The 21703-nt window shown below is 41.1% G+C and overlaps 1 protein-coding gene across 2 annotated transcripts; it reads left to right on the forward strand.

Annotated features, from left to right (window-relative positions):
* Positions 1-193: 193 nt before the first annotated feature.
* On the forward strand, positions 194-21487 carry LOC131696584 (beta-1,4-galactosyltransferase 5-like). 2 transcript variants are annotated; one of them, XR_009307645.1, is made up of 10 exons: positions 194-631; positions 10515-10631; positions 12406-12519; positions 13572-13696; positions 15475-15591; positions 15915-16102; positions 16385-16507; positions 16998-17099; positions 17583-17703; positions 18322-18400. XR_009307645.1 is itself a non-coding variant. In XM_058990958.1 (9 exons), the coding sequence occupies exons 1-9, from the start codon at positions 526-528 to the stop codon at positions 18467-18469; spliced, it is 1140 nt and encodes a 379-aa protein (XP_058846941.1). In that variant the 5' UTR covers positions 196-525; the 3' UTR covers positions 18470-21487. The 2 variants fall into 2 exon arrangements, 1 of the variants encoding a protein (XP_058846941.1); XM_058990958.1 differs by lacking the exon at positions 17583-17703 and having other exon boundaries at positions 196-631; positions 18322-21487.
* The last annotated feature ends 216 nt before the right edge of the window (positions 21488-21703 follow it).

Here is a 21703-nt window from a genome sequence, read left to right on the forward strand (position 1 = left end):
ATAGATACCAAGGCATCTTTGCGAATGGGCACTGCTGTATATAAACTTCTCTCCATGCTGTCCCTAAACAGTTTCAGTAATCTACCTGTATAGACGCCAACAGTACTAAACTAATACTGTAAGGATACAGGAATTTGTAGACGGCCCCTTTCCTATTCTCTGTGTGTAATTTGTGGACGCTCCCCTCGCCTGATCGAACACCTTAATACTTTGCAGACGCTCCCTTCCTCATTCAATGATCTGTCTGACGAAACGGCTGCGGACCGTCTGAACTGCAGTTGTAATTTTAATAAGCTATTATTAAAATTATTCACTACTTCCGTTTCTACAGGAATACGATCCGTCTTTTGAAGATTTACATTTTAAGATTTTATTTTGATACCCGTGTGTATGGTCTGAGGGTCCTTACTTCCTCAATCAGCCGATAGCCGGCTGTATATTACTGGGCAGTTTTTACAGGAGTAGTATAGGCTACATAATTATTAATTTTATTTTGTATATAGCTGTTTTTCATTTATCTGTATAATGCGGACTCATTTTCGATTACCGAAACGGTCGTTAATGGCTCTTTTATTCCTATTTTCGCTCTCATCCTCTGCAATGTACTTCATATATTCAGCACCTGGGACCGGTAAGTAAATTATTATTATTATTATTATTATTATTATTATTATTATTATTATCAAGTGTTATATTTGTAATATTATATACATTAAGATTCAACGCATTTATTATACTTTAGTACATTATGTAGAATGAGTAAAATCTCATTGGTAAAATAAATAATAAAACACGTTTACGTTACGTTACATCTGCCGCTTGCCACTGCTCGCCCAGGCAGCAAACACGGAATCCGCACCTGAAATGATTATGGAAACAATTTGTTTGGTGGTGGGGCTGGGTGCGGGAGGCAGCGGTAGGGGTCGTGACAGTATAAATAATTGGAGATTTGATTGCTGCTTTTGGATTGGGTCACATAACTAAATGCTGGATGGCTAAACGGATCAGTGGTCATTAGTGTTTTTGTGTATTTTATGTGCTTGCATTCAGTACCCATTTTGAAACGGGTACCTTTTGTGGGGACAGGGGCTTGCTGTGTGAGATGGTAATTTTGGCCCCCCCCAAAAAAAGTATAGTCTACATAAGCATGCTCATCAATTTACCCATGAAGGCCTGCAAAGGTCAGAAGTGGATCCACAATCACTGTCAGAATACAGCATGGTATTGATTCCACCCTCTCTGCTTAGATCCAGCCTAAAAACATGTACAGTAATTTGCACAAGCTTACTGGAAGGTAAACCCCAGAAGAGTGGTGGGTTTGGCATTCTGTTATCACAGGCTTCTGTTCAAATCAAATGAAGAGTTTGGTGATGCCAGGTCTCAGGAATATGTTTGAATGACATAAGCCTACACATGATAAGATCGGAAAAGAATGGTATCTAGGTTGTTTTACATGCCAGTAAGCGATTTACAGATAGTAGTGTACTACACCTTTAATGACGTAGGCTACTGCCTGTCAGGTTTTCCACAAGCAAAAAGGTAAGCTATTTTTAATCTTTATGAATGATCTATGATATTTGAGAGTAAATTGCTGCCAATCTGCCATTGTTAAGGTTTTCTGATGTTGATTCATTCTTTAGTATATAAACTGATACTGATTATTCTGAAAGTTTAATCACCTCATTTATCATACTGTACTGTAGATACTGGCTTAATATGTCTCTTTACAATAGCACACCTAGCATATTTTCAATTTTACAAATGTTCACTATTGTGGAAACTCCTCAGGCAAACTCTAACCTCACCCTTCAATTTGACCTTCGGACAATTTTTTTTGGTTTCTTGGTGATAAAAACCTAAAAATATGAGATACTGGACTTTGCACACAAGTTGGATGATAGGATTGATTGAAGAAAAAAACATGTCAATTACAGTAATGACAACAAAGACGATTAAGAATAAACAGGGCTAATGAAATGGGTTTGAGAAAATGACATGAACGCATTTTTTTATTTGTACATCGAGATGGGTTAAGAGATAACATAACCAGGCCAGTTTTGTATTTTATAAGCATTCAGAAAGGATAATAATGCCACAGAGTGTCTAATGTAAAGCAAGTTGGTATAACACCTACAGCTGCATAGTGTCACAGGGTGCTACAGTGACAGACCTGCTTTTATTTCCTCCAGGAACTGATCTGATCTGTTCTAGTCTAGCCAGCTTCTGTCATAGCTCTGTCGCTGACTGCTCCCTGAGTATGACTAGAGCCTGTCAGCCCTTAGAAATGTAACACTCGTGGCTTTCCGGAACCCTGCTACAGCAATGAGGGCTTCCCCACCCCCAACAGCTTGGATGCAGGATATGAATGATTTCCCTGTGGTGTGGGTCAGCATCCAGGATCCTCATGCAAGGCAGAGGAAGCCACTCTACAGTCAAAGGACTTTTTTGCTGGAGGCACAGGCTGTATTTACTAGCAACAGATTTTCTGTTGTGCACTGCAGATAAATAGCAGAGGCAGCCTGAATAAGCTGCCGTCTGTATTTACCTGTGTTTAGTTGTGTCTCAAGTTACAGTCTCAAAGTAGTACAGGGTACATTATAGGAGTTTGTACTTTACCTGAAACAACATGGTGGCCCAATACAACTGCAGTCCTCTCTAAACCACTGCCTGCAGCACAACCTGTGGTTTCACACCCAAATCCTGATCAGGCCCAACCCTGGTATTAACACACAAAATGGCTCCATTTAACCCTTTCAGTACTGGGTCATCTGTTTATTTGTCAGTGTGTCACTTGAGAACCTATGTGCTCCATTTCTGGAAGGATTAGGCAAGACATCTGGAAAAAATAAAAAAGCAACACCTAGATGCTCTTGTTTGCTGTATTTCCTTTAAAGATGCATGCTAGAATTTCCTGTCCCTTGCACTGCTCACAGAACAAAGGTCTAAAGCATTGAAGCTTCCGACCTCAAACCAGCTACCAGCTCTGCTCTGAGGTGAGTCCCATCCTTGCCGTGACACTGTCCAAGTATGCAAAAACATCAAGGTCAGAGCTGATCTCATACAGTATGTCGTGATATTGGCTATGGAGTTTTCTTCCCCCATCTTGGGACTAATAGTAATATCTGTGGTCGCACAACTTTTTTTCTTAATTGAATATTCCTTCAAAATTCAGATGTCTACGTTAATATTAGCATTTTTATAAAATGGTTATTTTAAATACTCTATCCTGATTGGTCAAAACAGTTCACATGGGGGTGTTGATATTACAGTGTGTCCCCATCGGTCGGCACTTCGTTTCAAAATGAGGCAAATCACAGGTAGATATCCATACGCCACTAGAATTCTGAAAAAGAAGGCAGACATGTTGGAATTTATCGCAATGTACATGACTGACGAGATTTATGTCAATGTTGACCTTTTGCTGAATGAGTCTGAATCGGACACCAGTGATTAATTCAAGTAGTAAAAAAAAAAAAAAAACAATATCTTAAACTTTCAGCTTTTTAAACAAGATTTGGTTTGCTGTTAAAAAGTGACTTTGGTGGTTAAGTGGATGTTTTTTTTTTGTCCCTGCCACCGTCTATGTTCGTTCTTTCAGTTGCATCGCTTGCAATGATTTTTTTAAATTGAGTTAGTTAGCCCATTTTATAAGCGCAATAAGGCACTTCAGGGTGTGTGTTGCCAGGCGTTTGAAGCCATACGGCTTCACCTCATGACTTACAACACAGCCGTGGCGTGGTGATATTAAAGTACAACCCACACCCTGCCATGCCTTATTGCTTAAGTAATTATACAGTCATCAGCGATACTGTTTTGTAATTAGCTGTACTGTAACAAACACAGAACAGAAACACTGCTCTTTTTATTTCAGACATCAGTAATTTGAGTATGTGTTTTTAAATACAAAGGCAATTGCTATTGCTTATTAGGTTTAAACAAAACAGCAAATGTCATCCAGGAGAGCAGTGTGCTGTATGAATGGGATCAGCGGTGCTTAACAAGATTCCCAGGGATTACTGTGTACAGTGATGTAATCGGGACGAGCAGCATCCCTGCATGAATCCGCTGGGGTTACACAGATACCACACTGAGTTACAACATTCACTGCCATTATATCTGCATTGCATCTATCGTCTTGCCTGTTGTCCCAGAATCTCTTTTAATTGGCACAGTACGTTTCATCTATTCATACATAAAATCCGGGTAATAATGTCTTAATTATATTTGTAACTGCTGTTTAACTTAATGCTTGTAAAAATAAATAAATAAATGAAATAAAAATGCTGTTGGTTAAATGGAACTTTGTGGTTTTGGCTTAACTGTGACAAATAAAGTTATGTTTGGTGGTATTGGTTTTTTTTTTTTTTTAAATGTGGAACCACAGCATTAACTCTGACGTTTTTTAATTTTCTTTTTATTCGCAGGGGTTCCTTTAATGCTGTGGAGGGGCAGTTCTTTTATGTAATATACATTATACAGGGATAGAACAGGAGTCTGAAGGGTGACTGTCAAAATAAGAAAACACTGTACTACTGTACAGCTGTCATATTTGTTTCAGATTTCTTACCTGAACTAGAAGTTTGAAGCTGTAATTAATACTAAAGTAGTTTATTGTAGGAACTTTGTACAGTATTATAATACAGTTGTCAGTGGAAACGAGAATTGTCAACTAGGTTTGAAGGATAAACTATGGGCAAATGCACACATACTTTGGTACACTACAGATTTAAAAGGAAAGGGTCAGAGTGCAGTCAGATTGCTTCTTGCCATGTGCTGTACGCCTGACTCAGCCACATGTGATACCAAGTGTGAGTGTGTACTGCAGCTCCCTGTCTTGAAGAGATGGGGGGGTCCTGTGCTCACAATTAAATGAGCGTCAGGAGTAATAGCCCCAGAAAAGCCTCCTCTTGTCTCTGGAGTTTGAGTGGAGTCACAGGATGGGATGATAATTCCATTGCACAGACAGAACCCAGATTGTTGCAGGACTTCAGTTACTTTAATCCTCTACTGTAGTGAGCTTTCTTTCTTTTTCTGTAGATCTTGTGCGTTTTACTGCTTATTCTTTATGTGGGTGCAAACTGCTTTGCAATGGGAGTCTTATTTTCACCCCTGCTCCAGTAAGCAGTCTGTGATACAGTATGCTGTAGGCTATGTAGACCGGTTAACCGGAGCCTACTTTTTATAGTCCAGATACGTCTATTTCAGCACTTAAAAAATGTACAAATATGTATGTGCGTAATCCTGTTGTGCATCATTACTATTAAAGTGTATTTAAGGTTCAGGCGAGATGAAGTATGTGGTTTCAATTAATCATGTGGCAGCATGTCCTGGCTGTTGAAACATTCAGTGTCACAGCCCTGGAATTACCACTTTTAACCTGCAAGAACATGCAGATTTACGAGTCTTGTAGTGATTTCTACAGACTTGTACTGTGTAGAACATGCTGTCATCCTCCAAACTGAGATTTGAAATTAAGATCCCTTCATTAATGCAGTGTATAAATCAAGGCTATGTTTGAAGGAATCTCCTGTTTTTATCCAGTTATAATGTGAAGCATGAAGCTGCTGATGTTTAGGCTAATTGTTCATAGCATGACCACATTTTCTTCTTCAATGGAATTTTTTTTTTTTTAATCTTGTGCACACTCCTTACTATCACGTGGCTACGAGATAGTAAGTCATGCACACAAAATATGTATTTTTTTCTCTCATGAACCCTCACGGGCTCCCTGTATTCGGCCTGTATTTATAATCAACCTTGAAAATCAGGAAAATAAATAAATGATGAGCAAATAAATAAATGACAAGTTATTCTGTACAGTAAGACTAACAGTGTATTATAGGATCAGGTGTATATCCCTTTCTAATACATTAAGATATAAATAACCGTGTACTGTTGGGGGGGGGGGGGGGGGGGGGGGTTCAGTGTGGTTTACTGTAATGATTGCTGTAAGAATGCTTTCCACATTCTAGTTGCTGCTTCATTCCAAACTCATCATACAACTGAAACTGGTTGTTACTGTACAGCATGTACAGCACATGTATTTCTTCATGGTGTTGCCAGGAAATGCTGTTGTAGTTCCTCATGCAATTCTCTTTTTCTCTGTTGGTTGCAATAGCCAATATTTGCAACAGGAAGTAGAAAGATGTGAAATCAACCGTTCCTGTCTGGGATGTACTGTTTTAAAAACATGGTTACGTCTATAAGAAGCTGGTTACCTTAATGTCACCTTGATAGGTTGATCTTTTGTAGTTTCAGTTTTGCTTCCAAACCGGTTTTGAATGGGAGGAAGCTTGTCTCTTTTGGCCCTGCAAACAAATGGGACAGTCGGCAAACAGCTGCTTTGTGCTAAAGTACAGTGGAGTGCTGTAAACAGGCACCAGGGGATTCTATTTTAGTGTCAAATGAAATCACATTTGATTCAGATCTGGATCACGTGAAACTCTTTAACGGTTTTGGACCGGTATGTGGAATCTGATGTTATTGCTTTACAATGAGCTGTTGTGTTTTACAGTAATCTGTGTGGGGGTTTAATGGATACCTTCTGTCTTGGGTGTGGGTGTAGAAACCTTACTTGTTGATTACATAATACCCAGTTAAATAGGGTACTAGGAGACTTGCCAGAGCTCTGGGTTTAGTTCCATTTTGGCTCAATGAATTTAATGTCAGCCCCCAGAAGGTTCAAAGGTTCAGTGCATCATAAATCTACCACATGATTTGTCAGTCTGTGCTCCAGGCTGTGAAGTGAATGTCAAGGAGTCTGCATTGAGATTTATATGAAGTTGAGGTTGTGCAAAACTTGCCTCCTTTTATATAGCGCCTTTCATAGTGGACCACCATCACAAAGCGCTTTACAAGATAGTGAGGAACAATGCATAATACATTAAATACAGTGACATACAGGGCATAGAACAATGCAAATACATTAAATACAGGCATAATACATTAAATAAGAGGCTGGGGTGTGAATTCTAAACATTGTGGATGTGTGTGTCAAATCTGAAATAGCAATTTAGACAACAGCTAATAACAGATATCAGACTTAAAGAGCATTGAAAGCAAGAGAGAACAAGTGGGTTTGAGAGCACGCACTGAAGCTGGGAGAGAGTTCCAGAGAGTCGGGGCCATGAAGCTAAAAGAGCGCTGTCCGAGTGTGGTGTACTTTTGCTTGGGTATAACAAGCAGGCCTGAGTCAAAGGACCTCAGCTTGCGTGCAGGGACATAGCGGGTCAGCAGGTTGGAGAGATACTCTGGACCTGTGTGATGAAGGGCCTTGTAGGCAAGCAGGAGAATTTTGAAAGTAATCCTGAACTTTACAGGTAGCCAGTGCAGCTTGGAAGACGGGGTAATGTGATCATGTTTTTTACATCTGGTAATTATCCTAGCAGCGGCATTTTGAACCAGCTGCAGTCTGTTTATGGTGCGTAACGGGAGTCCACCGTAGAGAGAGTTGCAGTAGTCGAGTCGAGAGGAGATGAATGCATAACAGAGTATTATTATTATTATTATTATTATTATTATTATTATTATTATTTATTTATTTATTAGCAGACGCCCTTATCCAGGGCGACTTACAATCGTAAGCAAATACATTTCAAGTGTTACAGTATAAGTAATAATACAATAAGAGCAAGATAAATACAATGACTTTGGTTCAAGCAAGTACAACTGTGACAAAATACAATTCAATAAAACAGCAGATAACAGTGACAGTTACATCAGGATATGATTAACTACAAAATACTACAGATTAAACACTTGGCAGATTACAGTAATCTGAAGTACAGGATTAAATGCAGTAAAATAGGGGGCAGATAAGAGCAAATAAAGCGCATTTAAGGAGGGTGATAGTGTCCCAGGGGAAAAACAGAGGAGTTCTACAGGTGCTGTCTGAAGAGGTGAGTCTTAAGGAGGCGCCGGAATGTGGTCAGGGACTGGGCGGTCCTGACATCTGTAGGAAGGTCATTCCACCACTGCGGAGCGAGGGTGGAGAAGGAGCGGGCTCTGGAGGCAGGGGAGCGTAGAGGAGGTAGAGCCAGTCTTCTAGTGCAGGCGGAGCGGAGAGGTCGAGTGGGGGTGTAGGGAGAGATGAGGGTCTGGAGGTAGCTGGGTGCAGTCTGGTCAAGGCATCTGTAGGCTAGTACAAGAGTCTTGAACTGGATGCGAGCGGTGATCAGGAGCCAGTGGAGTGAGCGGAGTAGTGGAGTTGCATGGGAGAAGTGAGGCAGAGAGTATACTAGGCAGGCAGCGGAGTTCTGGATGAGCTGGAGCGGACGGGTGGCGGACGCAGGGAGGCCAGCCAGGAGGGAGTTGCAGTAGTCTAGGCGGGAGAGTACCAAGGCCTGGACCAGGAGCTGGGTGGCGTAGTTGGTGAGGAAGGGTCGGATTCTTCGGATGTTGCTCAGGAAGAATCGGCAAGTGCGTGCCAGAGTGGAGATGTGCTGGGAATAAGAGAGGCAGGGGTCCAGGGTGACTATGAGGTTCTTAGCAGAGGAAGAGGGAGAGAGTGTGGTAGATTCCAGAGGAACAGAGATAGAGAGATCAGAGGAGGGGGAGGAGGAGGGAAAGAAAAGGAGATCAGATTTAGAGAGGTTGAGTTTGAGGTGATGCGAGTGCATCCAGGAGGAAATAGCAGACAGACAGGTAGAGATACGGGAGGAGATGGTGGAGTCAGAGGTGGGGAAGGAGAGGAAAATCTGAGCAGTATCAGCATAGAAATGGTATGAGAAACCATAGGATGCGATGAGGGGGCCCAGGGAGCGGGTGTAGAGTATCTCTGTATCCGGGAGGGAAAGGTAGGGACGGACCTTTGAGATGTTTCGGAGGTGGTAGAAGGAGGATTTGACTACAGAGGAGATTTGGGCATCAAAGGAGAGGTTACTATCCAGAAGTACAACAAGGCTTCGTACAGTGGGGGAAGGCAGCAGCAGACAGTTTCTGAGGTTCAAGGCAGCAATATTGATTCTTGAGTTGAGTTTTCAATCCTACTAGAAGTAGTTCAGATTTGTTGGTGTTGAGCCGAAGAAAATCATCCAGGCCTCGATGTCTTGGATGCAAGGGTCCAGTTTTAGGTAGAGCTGGGAGTCATCTGCATAGGAGTGAAACATGAGGCTATGTTGGCGGATGAGGTTATCATAGGGAAGCATGTAGATGTTGAAGAGAAGAGGCCTGAGAACAGACCCTTGAGGGACTCCACAAGTGACCAGGTTTGCGTCAGCACTGCTTCCATCATAGAAAACAGACTGCATGCTTCCAGATAGGTAAGAGGACAGCCAGGAGAGACAGGTTCCAGAGATCCCAACATACTTCTGAAGGCATAACAGCTGTGTGTTTGTACAAAACTAAAACTTCCCTGTAATGTATAACTGAAGTCTACGTATTGCAGCTCAGCTTAGTAAATGTGCTATAATCATGCTTGTTTTGTTGGTGGGTAGATTATATTTACAGGCCCTGTCTTGTCTTTACAATTGATAATAAGGTTTTTTTTAGGAATTACAAATGAATCATTTCCAGAGGGAGCCATTCTTCTGTATTGTTTCTAGATATTGTAGCTTATCAGTGTTAGGTGGTTCATCTTGGTCTGAGTGGTACACTGCAGTTTGTGCAGTTCTAGGAACACTTACAGGCTGGTTGCATTGCATTACAAATGATTAGCTTATTTTTTACGGTGTACAGAAAAAGACAAAGCTATAAACATGCAATAAGAATGAAATCCACAAATACAACAATAGCTATGATAAAATACAAATTCCTTTTTGATATGTGTGCATAAACAATTTCTAAGTACACCTTCTATATAAACAGTGAAATGCAAACCCAAGAAAAGGTTACCACTGTTAAATCTCTAAAAGAGTTTGGTCTGAGTCACTGTTGTATATTGATGATTATGTGCATGACTCACATATGAGGACTGCAGAACACAGTTCAGAAACTTTATCCTGTTAAAAAGACAGAGAGGTACAGTATCAGTTACTCTGCTGTATAAATAACTCAAATGTACAATAGGCATGGCAGAGGAATCAACTGACCCCAGTCTCGTATCCCCTTAGCCATGTGAATGTGTCTCTGGTGTTGCCTGATCAAACAAGCTGCTTGAAAGACACTTTAATCAGGTGCAGAGTCCAGGCACATAGAATACTGTAAGGCAAGGAGCCTGGCTGGTATGTGCTGAACAAGCAGCTCTTTAAAGAGGTTGAAGTCTGTGGTTAGAAAAGTCACCTTGTTTGATTGCTTTAGCAATTTGAAAGGGCAAGGAAGAACAGCACTCTTAAGAACACGCTGTACCTTCAGGGCACTGTCTATTTGTTTTTTTAAATGGCCACAATGATTTCAAAACTTGGATAACTATTCCACATACACCCTTTTGTTGAAACCTGTTCACTTCCTTCATTTCTCATATTTAATGCGTGCCTCTACTCCAGTCCTGCCCTTGGTTTATGTGATCTAGTGACACAAACCTGAAATACAGTAGGTAAGTAACCCTGCAGCCCTCTGTTCTCTCTGTTTTCTCTTAGTAAACGAGTATCTGTTCATGGTGCAAGCACAGAGCATCCAGTTCCGGAAGAACGTGCGGACGATTGGAGCCCAGGTTTATGAGCAGGTGGTGCGAGGAGCCTACAGCAATGGCACAGGTGGGTCAGCTACAGACACAGTACAGTAGAACTGTACAGGGATGGGAAGAAGATTCCCACTGCATAATAGTCTGATCCATTCCTGTTTTTTATACTTAATAAGTTTAATAAGACTGAGCTTGGCACTGTACATACACACTGGCTAATCAAGCTTGTATTAAAACCTGGAATGGGTGAAACTGCTATACTATCAGAGTCTTATTTCCATCCCTACTGTATATCTGCACAGGGCATTCCCCTTTCTTATGTATATGGAACAGTACTCACAAATATACTTAGGAAGCTCCCATCAATGCTTTTCCTATTAACCCAAGTACAATGACATTTTTAAATGAAAACTGGGAACTCAATTTTAACAGACTGACACTTTCTTTTGTTTGTTTCTCCTTACACATCATACACAGGCAAAATGTTACTTACTGTGTGCTTGTAACATTGATATCACTAGGCAATTACAGGTTTTAATAGCTAACGTGATCCAGCATGTCGTATCTAAAAATAAATACAGGATTGCTGTGTCATTATAATGATTGCAAAGGAACAAGAAGTTAATAAACATGCTGGAAAGAGCTGAAGAAAGTCATGGTAGATAACAGATATCCCTTCTAGTCTGTTAAATTTTCTTTGTGGGCACAAAACAAGGAAGTTATTAATTTTATATTAGAAAGTGTTTCAGGGTGTGACCCGAAAAAAAAAAACCCCTTTTAACTTCCCATTGTTGTATGGAGCTACAATAAACAAAGCTAAGACAGCAGAGACAACACTACTAAAACGAATGATCTGTCAGAAAGTACATTTTTAAAGACTAGCAAGGTGAATAGGCAGAGTAGGACACAGCCCTACAAAACAATCTTTTCTGAGAAATGCCTTTCTTTGAGACCATTTAGCAAATATGTAACACAATATAACAACAGGCAACAGTGGGTGTTAAAAACCAACCCAGATAAAGTATCTGCTTGTTCAAACATTCATCTGAATGTTGTCTAAGCCTCTGGTTTCTTTTAAGTACTGTGCTGAAAGTGAATGGTACTTTGGAGGAGTGTTCTGTGGGTTTATAGTATCTTTAAGGTGATAGGAATGCAGGTGTGAATTCCGGTGTGTACCATGGTCAGTGCATGAGTGCAAGAACGCAGTCGTCGGAGATCACAAGTACAGCAAGTACACGTGACCAGCTGAGAGGACAGGTACAGAGGAGCTTAGAGAGTTAAACACTTTTTACAGGATTGATATTGGATCTCAAGATCATTCGGTGACAAAGCCCAACAGGTACCACCTATTCAGTCCTTGGCATTCCTGGTGGGTGCAGTGGACGTGTCTTAGTTTATTGAAGAGCAGTATAACTGCTTGTAAGAATTCTGTTGAGCACAGCTCTTATACATGTCTACCACAGTGTTTTTGCACACCATTTTTGTAATTTAAGCATGCATTGCCCATGGTTATACTATACAATTACTTTAGTTTATCCTGGTTTGCCATGTTTTTTAATATGCTGCACCATACCTCTCTGTGCTTCACAATGCTTACCTATGCTTTACCATGCTTTCATGGTGCATTGTTTGCACTTTGCTATACTTTTAAAAGGGAGAATGGATTTGCTTGAGCACCTGCTGTGCACATACTGTATTAAACCCTATCGTGGAATGTATCACAGATTAAGAATGAGTTCATTGTCATACACTGTTCTATTTTGTTTCAGTTCATTTGTGATTATCTGTACCATTTTTGGTTTGCTTGATATTTTATTAACCTGGATGGCTTTTTCTTTCTCTCACAGATTATCCTTTTGAGTTTAACCTCAGCGAGCCCTATGTCCAAACCACCACATTCCTACCTGAAGGCTTTACTTACCTGCCCAATGAAACCTGTCCTGAGAGACTTCCCTCAATGAGTGAGTATGACCAGGGGCCCCTCCCATCCACTGCACTGGCCACTGCCTTGTAATCAGTCCAGTAGTTTATTGGATTGTGAGTAAGAGTGAGAGTTAGTCAGTCCTGAAGCTAATAGCTTTAAGACCAGCACGCTGTACACTGCCAGTTTCTGTACAAGCAGGTGGTGTGAGGAGCCTACAGCAATGGCACAGGTGGGTCATCTACACACACAGCACATTAGTACTGTACAGGGATGGAAATAAGACCCATTGCATAGCAGTTGGATCCATTCCTGGTTTTACTTTGAGTTTAATAGGACACAGCTGAGCTTGTTGCATACACTCTGGCAAATCAGGCTTGCATTAAAACCTGGAATGGGTGAAACTGCTATGCAATAGGAGTCTTGTTTCCATCCCTACTGTACTGTATTTCTGCACAGGGTATTCCCTATTCTTATGTATATGGAAAAAATATAGTACTCACAAAAACACTTAGGATGCTCCAATAAATGCTTTTCCTAGTAACCCAAGTACAATATCTTTGAAAAGATCACCCCTAATCCAAAGCAGCTTTTTACCAGATATTTCCATTGTCTATTGCTTTTTAATTAACTGTATATCGTTTGTGATAGAGGCCAAGAGAATTTGCAAGCTTCGCAAACTATTTTATTAAATTACCATTCATTTTTTTGTGACACTTAAGTCTTCCTGATTGGTTCAGCAACAAAAAGTTACACTGCACAGTTTGTTTGAGCTGAACCTTGCACTGTTTTTACACATGCTAGACCATTGCTACCCAAGTGTTAATTTCTCGAGTCAAGTTGGGCTAGAGACATTTTGAATCTGATATGCTTCATATATAAATACAGTCTAATACCCACAGGTCATATATTCATACAGTGTTTTTATATACACTAAATATAAATCGTTTCTGAACTGATAAGTAGCTCACAAAACTCACCCTTGCACAGCCTAATCCCCAACTGGTTTTCAATGTGAGTTTATTTTACACGCCATGCCTAGTACTTACACCCCTTCTCCCTTTATCTGCCCCCCTTCTCTGCCTTTCCTAGAGGGGCCAGTGGACATCAATATGAGTGAGATTTCGATGGGGGAAGTCGAGCAGTCATTGATGGGGGACTCTGGTATCATGCTGGGGGGGCACTGGAAACCCCAGGACTGTGTGCCTCGCTGGAAGGTAAGCTACTCAGTGCTAATGCATGGAGAAATGGACACACACGTTTGCATTCTATATTTGTGGGGATTTCTCATTGACTCTCACTATAATTTTATTTACTATTTCTAACTCCAGTCAAACAAATATCCACACAGGGTGAAAGTCGACAACAAACTAAATATTTTGGCACTTTTTTTTTTTTTTTAAGGCATATTTAGTTCTTAAAAATGTGTTTTACAAAGTGGGGACGTCCCCACAACTTCATTTTTTCAGGAGTTACTATCTTTGTGGGGACATTTTCTCAAATTTTGTCCGCACTTTGGTAGTAATACCTGCCCCCACACACACGCACACGCACATGGTGTAGTGCTGCGTCCTATAATGATTTAACAGAACGTCTAGTTTGAATTCTATTGGCTGTTAAAAATAGACAGTGGTCAGTGGTTGTGTATTACATTATACCTCTGAGATAGCAGTATTTTTATTGGTAAGGACACAGGCATTCTTCCTGTCTGCAAGCGCTTCCACCGAGGCACTCAGTGAATTAGACAGACATGCTGTTGCTGCAGAAAGGTTAAAAAAGTCATCTTTGGGCTTAATTTTACTGTAAGCAGCAAAACAGAAACGGGAAACATACCTGATATCTGAATGGTATTATGAGGTACTATAACAAAAAGAAGAAGTAGTTTTTAATCATGTGATACCTGTAATCTCAGTCAAAGAACTCCAGTTTCATTGTTATCTGCAGGACATAATTGTGCAGTTACAGCACGTGCTCAGTAGGGAGCTGTATAATCTTTTCAAACGTAGGCTGTTGCAGAAACAGCATTGTAGAGGCATTTCTAAGCAGCTGGGGATCTTAGCACCTCTTATATAAACAGTGTTTTCCCCTGGGGTTTATAAATTTGAGGGCAGCGTTATTTCTCTGCTGTTGAAATATTTTAAGTAGACCCCCCATGTCTTAAGAGCTGAGAGCCTGTGTACTGTATCATCAAAGAATTACCTCCCACATTTTGCTACTCAATAACCAACGTTGTTTTCTTGTTAGAATGAAATTCAGTACTATGTAGTTTGACTGTGTCACTGTGTTATACTTTGTTATCATTCCTGTAGTAATAATGCCACTTTTGAGGCCACTGTAGGACTTGAGACAAGCCCAGCTGCAATGAGTGACGACACCTTTGGCACTGTGAAGTCAGTCAGAACAAAATTATTATCAGTCTGCTTCCTATTGCGACAGGAATATGTTGCAGTGTTCACAGGTGTCTGCTTGTGGTGATTTTTTTGAAAAAAAATCCCTTTTTTTAAAACAACTTTTTTTTTTTTTTTTTTTTAGAAATGCGTCTTAGATGTTGGTGTATTCATGTATTCAAAATGTATTATTCACATTACTTTCAGGAGACATTTATTATTATAGCAGTTGATTTTCATGACAGCTTGCCTGGACTCTGCCAGGCTGTAAATAATATACTAATAATAATATTAACTACTTTACTCAGCTGCTATAAATAAAATAAAGCAACTATCGTGATGTAATTGATAGTTATAAATGTGTCAGGGCAGAATTTAAGACTCCTGTTACATAGTAGTTTCAGCCATTCCAGCTTGTATGGCAAGCTTAATAAGAAAATGCTGAGCTTTATTAGAAATACCATGCATGTTTTGTACATACCTCTTGAAATTAGGGCTCACAGAAAAGCCTGGAATGGTTGTACTGTACCCTGCCATGAGGTTTTACTAGAGCAGACTGACCCCAGCTGCGTTGTTGACGCCACCTCCCCTGTCATTCCCTGATGCAGGTGGCAATCCTGGTGCCGTTCCGGAATCGACACGAACACCTTCCCGTGCTCTTCCGACATCTCATCCCAGCGCTCCAGAGACAGCGGCTGCACTTTGCCTTCTACGTCATCGAGCAGGTGGGAGCTGGGTTTGAAACGGGGGAGGGATACCAGACCCCAGCCGTTCAGTAAACCATGGTACCATTGCTGACTATCATTGTTTCATAGGCATTCATGGCATACCAGTGACTGGAGTAGAAAATGGTTTATCTGCTGTTTCATATACCAAGCATGGTGTGGCAACCATTAACCATTGTCGAGGACCAGAGCAGGGTTGTTAAGAGTTTGTGCTTCAACTGTGGGTTAAACTTTATATAGACGTGTAGGTCTTCAGATCCAGCCAGAATGGAAGGCTCCCCCTGCAGGCTCAGAGTGGTAATGAGGCTGGCTGTGTGTTTCAGGCTGGGACTCACACCTTCAACCGAGCCATGCTGTTCAACGTGGGCTTCCTGGAAGCCATGAAGGATCTGGACTGGGACTGTGTCATCTTCCACGACGTGGACCACATCCTGGAGAACGACCGCAACTACTACGGCTGCGGGGACATGCCACGGCACTTCGCAGTCAAGCTCAACAAGTATTCCTACCTGTGAGTCCGTGTGCTACAAATCGGGTCAAGAGTCCTTGTTCAAGAGCCGGCACAAAACCATTGTTTCAGTATCAGGGAGGGAGAAACATTACGCGGAATAACAATAAAGTATACATTTTGCTTTTGAATAATATGCATTTCCATTTCAACATTAAAAGTAAATAATACTAAAGTAGATAAAATAGGAATGTGTTTATTGTATTTAACATCATCATCATCATAATAATAATAATAATAATAATAATAATAATAATAATAACGTATTTCTCTCCTTCTTGTTAGGCTGCCGTATGAAGAGTTTTTTGGGGGAGTCAGTGGGTTGACGGTGGAGCAGTATCGGAAAGTCAATGGCTTCCCCAATGCATTCTGGGGTTGGGGCGGAGAAGATGATGACCTCTGGAACAGGTAAGCAAGTGTTTGCACATCACACCCCTTGTTCTCAGGAAGAGAAAGGTGCTTCAGTCCACTCGGAGGTTGGTCTGGCTCAGTGCTTCAGTCCACTCGGAGGTTGGTCTGGCTCAGTGCTTCAGTCCACTCGGAGGTTGGTCTGGCTCAGTGCTTCAGTCCACTCGGAGGTTGGTCTGGCTCAGTGCTTCAGTCCACTCGGAGGTTGGTCTGGCTCAGTGCTTCAGTCCACTCGGAGGTTGTTTTTGGCTCAGGCTCATATCTGATTTTGGAGCGGATGATATTTCCAGAACTTTATTCACCTTTCCATTCTCCAAATGCTTTACATTGAGCCATGTGTGTTTAGTTCTGAAGTGCCACTCAGGCCCTTTTACAGGTGAACCTAGTTCTGAAAAGGTCTCATGAATCCCATCAGTTGAAAACGGCTGTTGTATGTCAGTGTATTTATCCTGTACTAATGTATCTAATTACATGCTGTGTTGTGACGCAGGGTGCAGAATGCCGGATACAACGTGAGCCGACCGCAAGGGGACATCGGCAGATACATGTCCATCCCTCACCATCACAGAGGGGAGGTGCAGTTCCTGGGCAGGTGAGGCTTGCTCACATTTCCACTCTGTCACACCCTCATACACTACTGTAGAAGTGATTAGTGCTATCTAGTGCACTGTCATGCTCAAGCATTTCTTTTATTCTTTAATAGAACCAGGGGAGGCTCAGGAGGACGCATAGATGGGTTACACTTCAAAAGTGGATAGTTTGTGTACTGGCTTACAGATTTTAACATACCCAGACAGCAGCCAATCAAGAATAATCACACAGACTCAGTTTATTTATAGTTTAACGAATCACAGTATATATATATATATATATATATATATATTTACTCCTTTGGTTTATTAACGCTTAAATGGATCACAGATCGAGTTTGAATCCAAGCTCCTAGACAATCCGGGCAGTCAGGCGCCTGCACAAACTAATTAATACTATAAAGCAATATGGTTACAATGGTTACAATACATGCTTCAATATAGGCGAGATATAAGTTCAAGATTGTGCTTACTCTCTTTTTCAGAGAAGTATGTCTTGAAATATAAAACAGGACAAAGAAAGGACAATCGTCCAAGCCCGAAGCTGTGAATACAGCACCAGCAGCCAGCTTCGCAGCAGGGTCTTGCAAGAGATGGACCAGCTAAGTCTGTGTTACCAAACTCAACTGATGACTAAACTGCAGTTTTGCCCCCAAAATTGATCAGACTGTTTCCCTGCTTTGTGCATCAGAAGGCTTAATTAAGCCTATCTGTTTTTTTAGACAGCCCTTATTTCTAAAATGAATATACTCTAATGTCACACTGCTCCTTAAAATGGATTAATATGCAGTACCAAGCTTTTCTCTATTTCTCTAACCCCAGGATAAGCTTTTCACGCACACTATTTTTCATATCAGTGAGTTCCCATGCCTCATTATCATTTCCATCATCAGTGGGGAACCCCCCAAGAAATTAAGTTGTTTTTATTGATGGGCCATATACTTCTGCAGCATAGGCCTTCCATTCGAAAGGAGCTAGCACCTTGTACAAGGGGTTTTAGGATCACTTGTGACATCACGCTTACTATAAAGGGATTTTTTCTTAAGTACCTTCTGTTAAATGCATACCAGCTGTGCACTTGATGGCGCTTTCATCACAACAGACACATTTGGGGAATAACACTATGGTGTGGTTTTGATGTATGTGGTGGCCATGGAGGTTAGTATAGGGAGATTAGGAAGGTGTGTATGTCTGTCCGCTCTGAGCAGTCTGTCTTCCCTGCAGGTACACACTGCTGCGACGCTCCAAGGAGAGACAGAGCCTGGACGGACTCAACAACCTGAAGTATCTCCCTCAGGTGACGAGGAAGCCTCTGTACTCAAACATTACCGTCAACTTGACACCAGAGCTGGCTCCTGTCAGCGACTACTGAGCAAGACTCACAATGAACAATGTGTCCACTAGCACAAACACAAACGCACAGACACAAGCACCCCGGCAACAAAGACCATTCAAATCACATAGACACACACACAGGACAGCCACGGTGTTCCCCAACTGTTCCAAACACCACGTACTCGCACGCAGTCAGACACACACACTCGCGTGAAAACGCACACAGAGTTTCTGGATTCATTTCAGCTCATACACACTGTTTGCAGTCACATGGATGGCGGCAGTAGGTTTGCACAGCTGTAGTTCCATCTCTGGTGGGACCGATAAGCTTACAAGACCACCGTGTTCAAGACGTTTCACTGTACTGTGTAGGAGAGCAAACATTTGATAAGATTAAAAAATCACATCCACAGTCTAAGCAGCTGGTTCTGCTCTAGATCTGTAGCTAAGGATTTCAAATAATATAAAGAAAAAAAGTCTTGCTGTACACTAAATAGAAACAGCCCATTTTGAAGGGCGAACTCAATGGCCTGTTAAACATCTTCAAGTAGGAATGCGTGCAGAGAGAGGCAACAGATTTAAAGAGTCCCTCTTTTATAAGATGTGTGTATGTTAGTAATCTGTCACAAAGAGATACAGTGAAAGTGGGATGTTAAACCACACACTACAGAAGCCCCTTTCATAAGCGCTTACTGAGCTCCAGTTTTGCAAGGCACCTGTGTCTGTATTTGGTGTAATTGGTGTGCCAGTCTCACTTACTCTGCACAGAACAACCCTGCTGAGAATTAGAACAAGCCATGGATTAAAGCTACAAGTCTACCTCCAAATTGTGACGTGTCCAGCTCTGACACACTCTAAGACTGACTGAATGACATATCTGTTAGCCAGCAGGATATCTCTCACTATCCGTTAACAGAGCTATTGCCAGGCTTATCATTCAAATGTGATGTAAGTAACTCCTGCAGTTGTGAATGTACCTCTTTGACAAAGTTGTACATCCTAGTGCCATGTGATTACTTGAATTTAGCTGTTTAACAAAACAATTGGTCAGTTATTCCTTGAAATGACGTTGATCTTTAAATGAACGTGGTCTTTAACACATCCCCAACCCCAGAGCTGTGAATCTCGTTCAGATTCTCACCTTGCATACCAAGGCTGGCCTGGAAAGTACATATCAGCACCATCTCAGAAGAGAGTGATATTCACAACACGCTGTCTGGAGCTGGGAGTTGGGACATCTCAGCGCCATCATCTGGAGGGAGATTGATTTCACTCAGACGCAATGAAATATCACCAGGAAGACTGATCTCTCTCCAGTGTGCCAAACCTGAGCCTTCACTCCCCCCTTCCTCGCCCTCTTTACTTCAGTCGAATTACAGTAGTTACGCTATTAGGAACAGAAAAATAACTCTGTTATCTGGTAGATCAGAAATCCTTTGATTTATTTCATCGCTATGCTATTGCTTTTACAGCAGCCATCTCCAAATGTTTGCTCTTCAGTTAAAGTTTAAGTAACTAAGTGTCGGATACAACGCCTTCTATGGCTGCTGTGGCTTAATAGTTTGTTCCTTGATGATTTACTTATATCAGATTGGCCATTAACAATCTGATATATAAGCAATCTGATAGTGACTTGGTCTTGCATTTTCAAATACCAAGAAAAGAAGAAAACTTTTGGTTCAAATGTGTGTTTATTGATATCGGCAGATTTTTTTGGTTCCCTGAAAAGGCTAAAAACATTTGAAGCTTTATTTTGTCTCGTATCAGTGACCCTACATTTCAGATGTGAGCATGAGTGGGGCAGTTCCTGTCCAGCTTGCATGTAATTTGAAGGGAGAGAGAAGAGACTAAAGAAAGCAGGAAGTTCTGTCAGCTTCAGGCACACAGGAAGGATTACATGGTTCTCCACAGACAGCCACTGGGAGTCAATGAACACTTTCAATGTGTAATTAAGACTCTTTGGACTTGACTTTTATGGCCCCCCATGACTTGATTAACTACTGTGTTATCGTATTGCCAATGGCTTGTCATCAGAATAAATCACTGGAAAAGGCAGCTCCCAAAGAGGACGTCTGCAGTGCTAATAGGCAGCTATTGCTTCTTAAGGGGTGGCATTGATTTGCTCCAAATGTAATGCAATGGGGGGGAACAGGTGACTAAGATTGCAATTAAACTTGGTAATTGTGTGCCAGTGTTTAAACGTTTTAGAATGATACTGTGAATCTTTTTAACTAGCTACAATGGGGGAAAAAAGTGTGTGTGGGTACTCTGCACCTGGCACTGCTAATTTATAACTTGCTGGTATATAGAGCCCTATATACAGCAGTTATGTCCCATATACAATTCACAAAGATATCATTCTAATACCTTTTGATTTTGACGTTGGCTCAAATAATGGCATTGAATCTTTTAAAAATTTAAAACATACAAAAGAAAGTGTTATCTTTTAAAAACCTTGATTTTGGGAATGTTTACATTTAAAAAAAGAATCCTTCAGCTGTTTTATTTTTTGTGTTTTTTTTTTTGTACATTTGTTTTTTGATGATGCTGTACGGATGAGGCTGGCCTCTGTATTTGTTGTGATTTATATTATTTAGCAGTCCTAGTAAAGCTACAATGGGTTTGTGACCTGAGGTGGGCATGTTGCCTCCAGCTCCCAGTCCTGGGCACTGGGCAGAGGTACTGGTTTGGTGCTAGTCCTGTAAGGTCATTCCAGTTCAGTTCTGTCCCAGGACTGGAGACCATTTTGTATGATGGCACTTTATTGCCTGACTAAAATGAGTTCTGTTGGGTCTCAGCACTGTTCTAAGAGGGCATGGACCATGGAATAGAAGTGCCCATCTCAGAATGGCACCTGTTTGGGCAATTTAAGTCTTTAAGGGCCATGGGGAATAATCCTACTAATCTGGATGAGGGGACAGTATCTGCCTTACTGTCCCTGAAAGATTGGACGCTTTCCATATTAATATATTTTTATTTAAAAGTTTTATGTGGTTTTTTTTTTTTAATTTTTTTTAATGAAATTAATAAATAAATTATTATATATGGTACATAATGTGTTGCCCTGAATGTCTTCTGTGAGCCTGGTACATTTTCATTCTTGTGAAGCACTGCATTTAGGGAAACCATTTTTTTTAGAACAATACGTGTTGGCTGTTAAACAGGAAATTCTTGCTTTGTTTTCAGCTTGTTTCCACATGCTTTCCCTGTACTTCCTGGAGTCGCGTGATCTTATTATAGACGCAGTGACAGTGATGGCTTAACTCCTGCT

Source organism: Acipenser ruthenus, chromosome 18, assembly GCF_902713425.1.
Source record: "Acipenser ruthenus chromosome 18, fAciRut3.2 maternal haplotype, whole genome shotgun sequence".
NCBI classification, from domain to species: domain Eukaryota; kingdom Metazoa; phylum Chordata; class Actinopteri; order Acipenseriformes; family Acipenseridae; genus Acipenser; species Acipenser ruthenus.

Coding starts and splice junctions, on each gene's coding strand:
- LOC131696584 (XM_058990958.1), top strand. CDS start 526: ATGCGGACTCATTTTCGATTACCGAAACGGTCGTTAATGGCTCTTTTA. Junction 10,632..12,405: donor AGCCTACAGCAATGGCACAG/GTGGGTCAGCTA, acceptor TTTCTCTCACAG/ATTATCCTTTTGAGTTTAAC. Junction 17,100..18,321: donor GAGGTGCAGTTCCTGGGCAG/GTGAGGCTTGCT, acceptor TCTTCCCTGCAG/GTACACACTGCTGCGACGCT.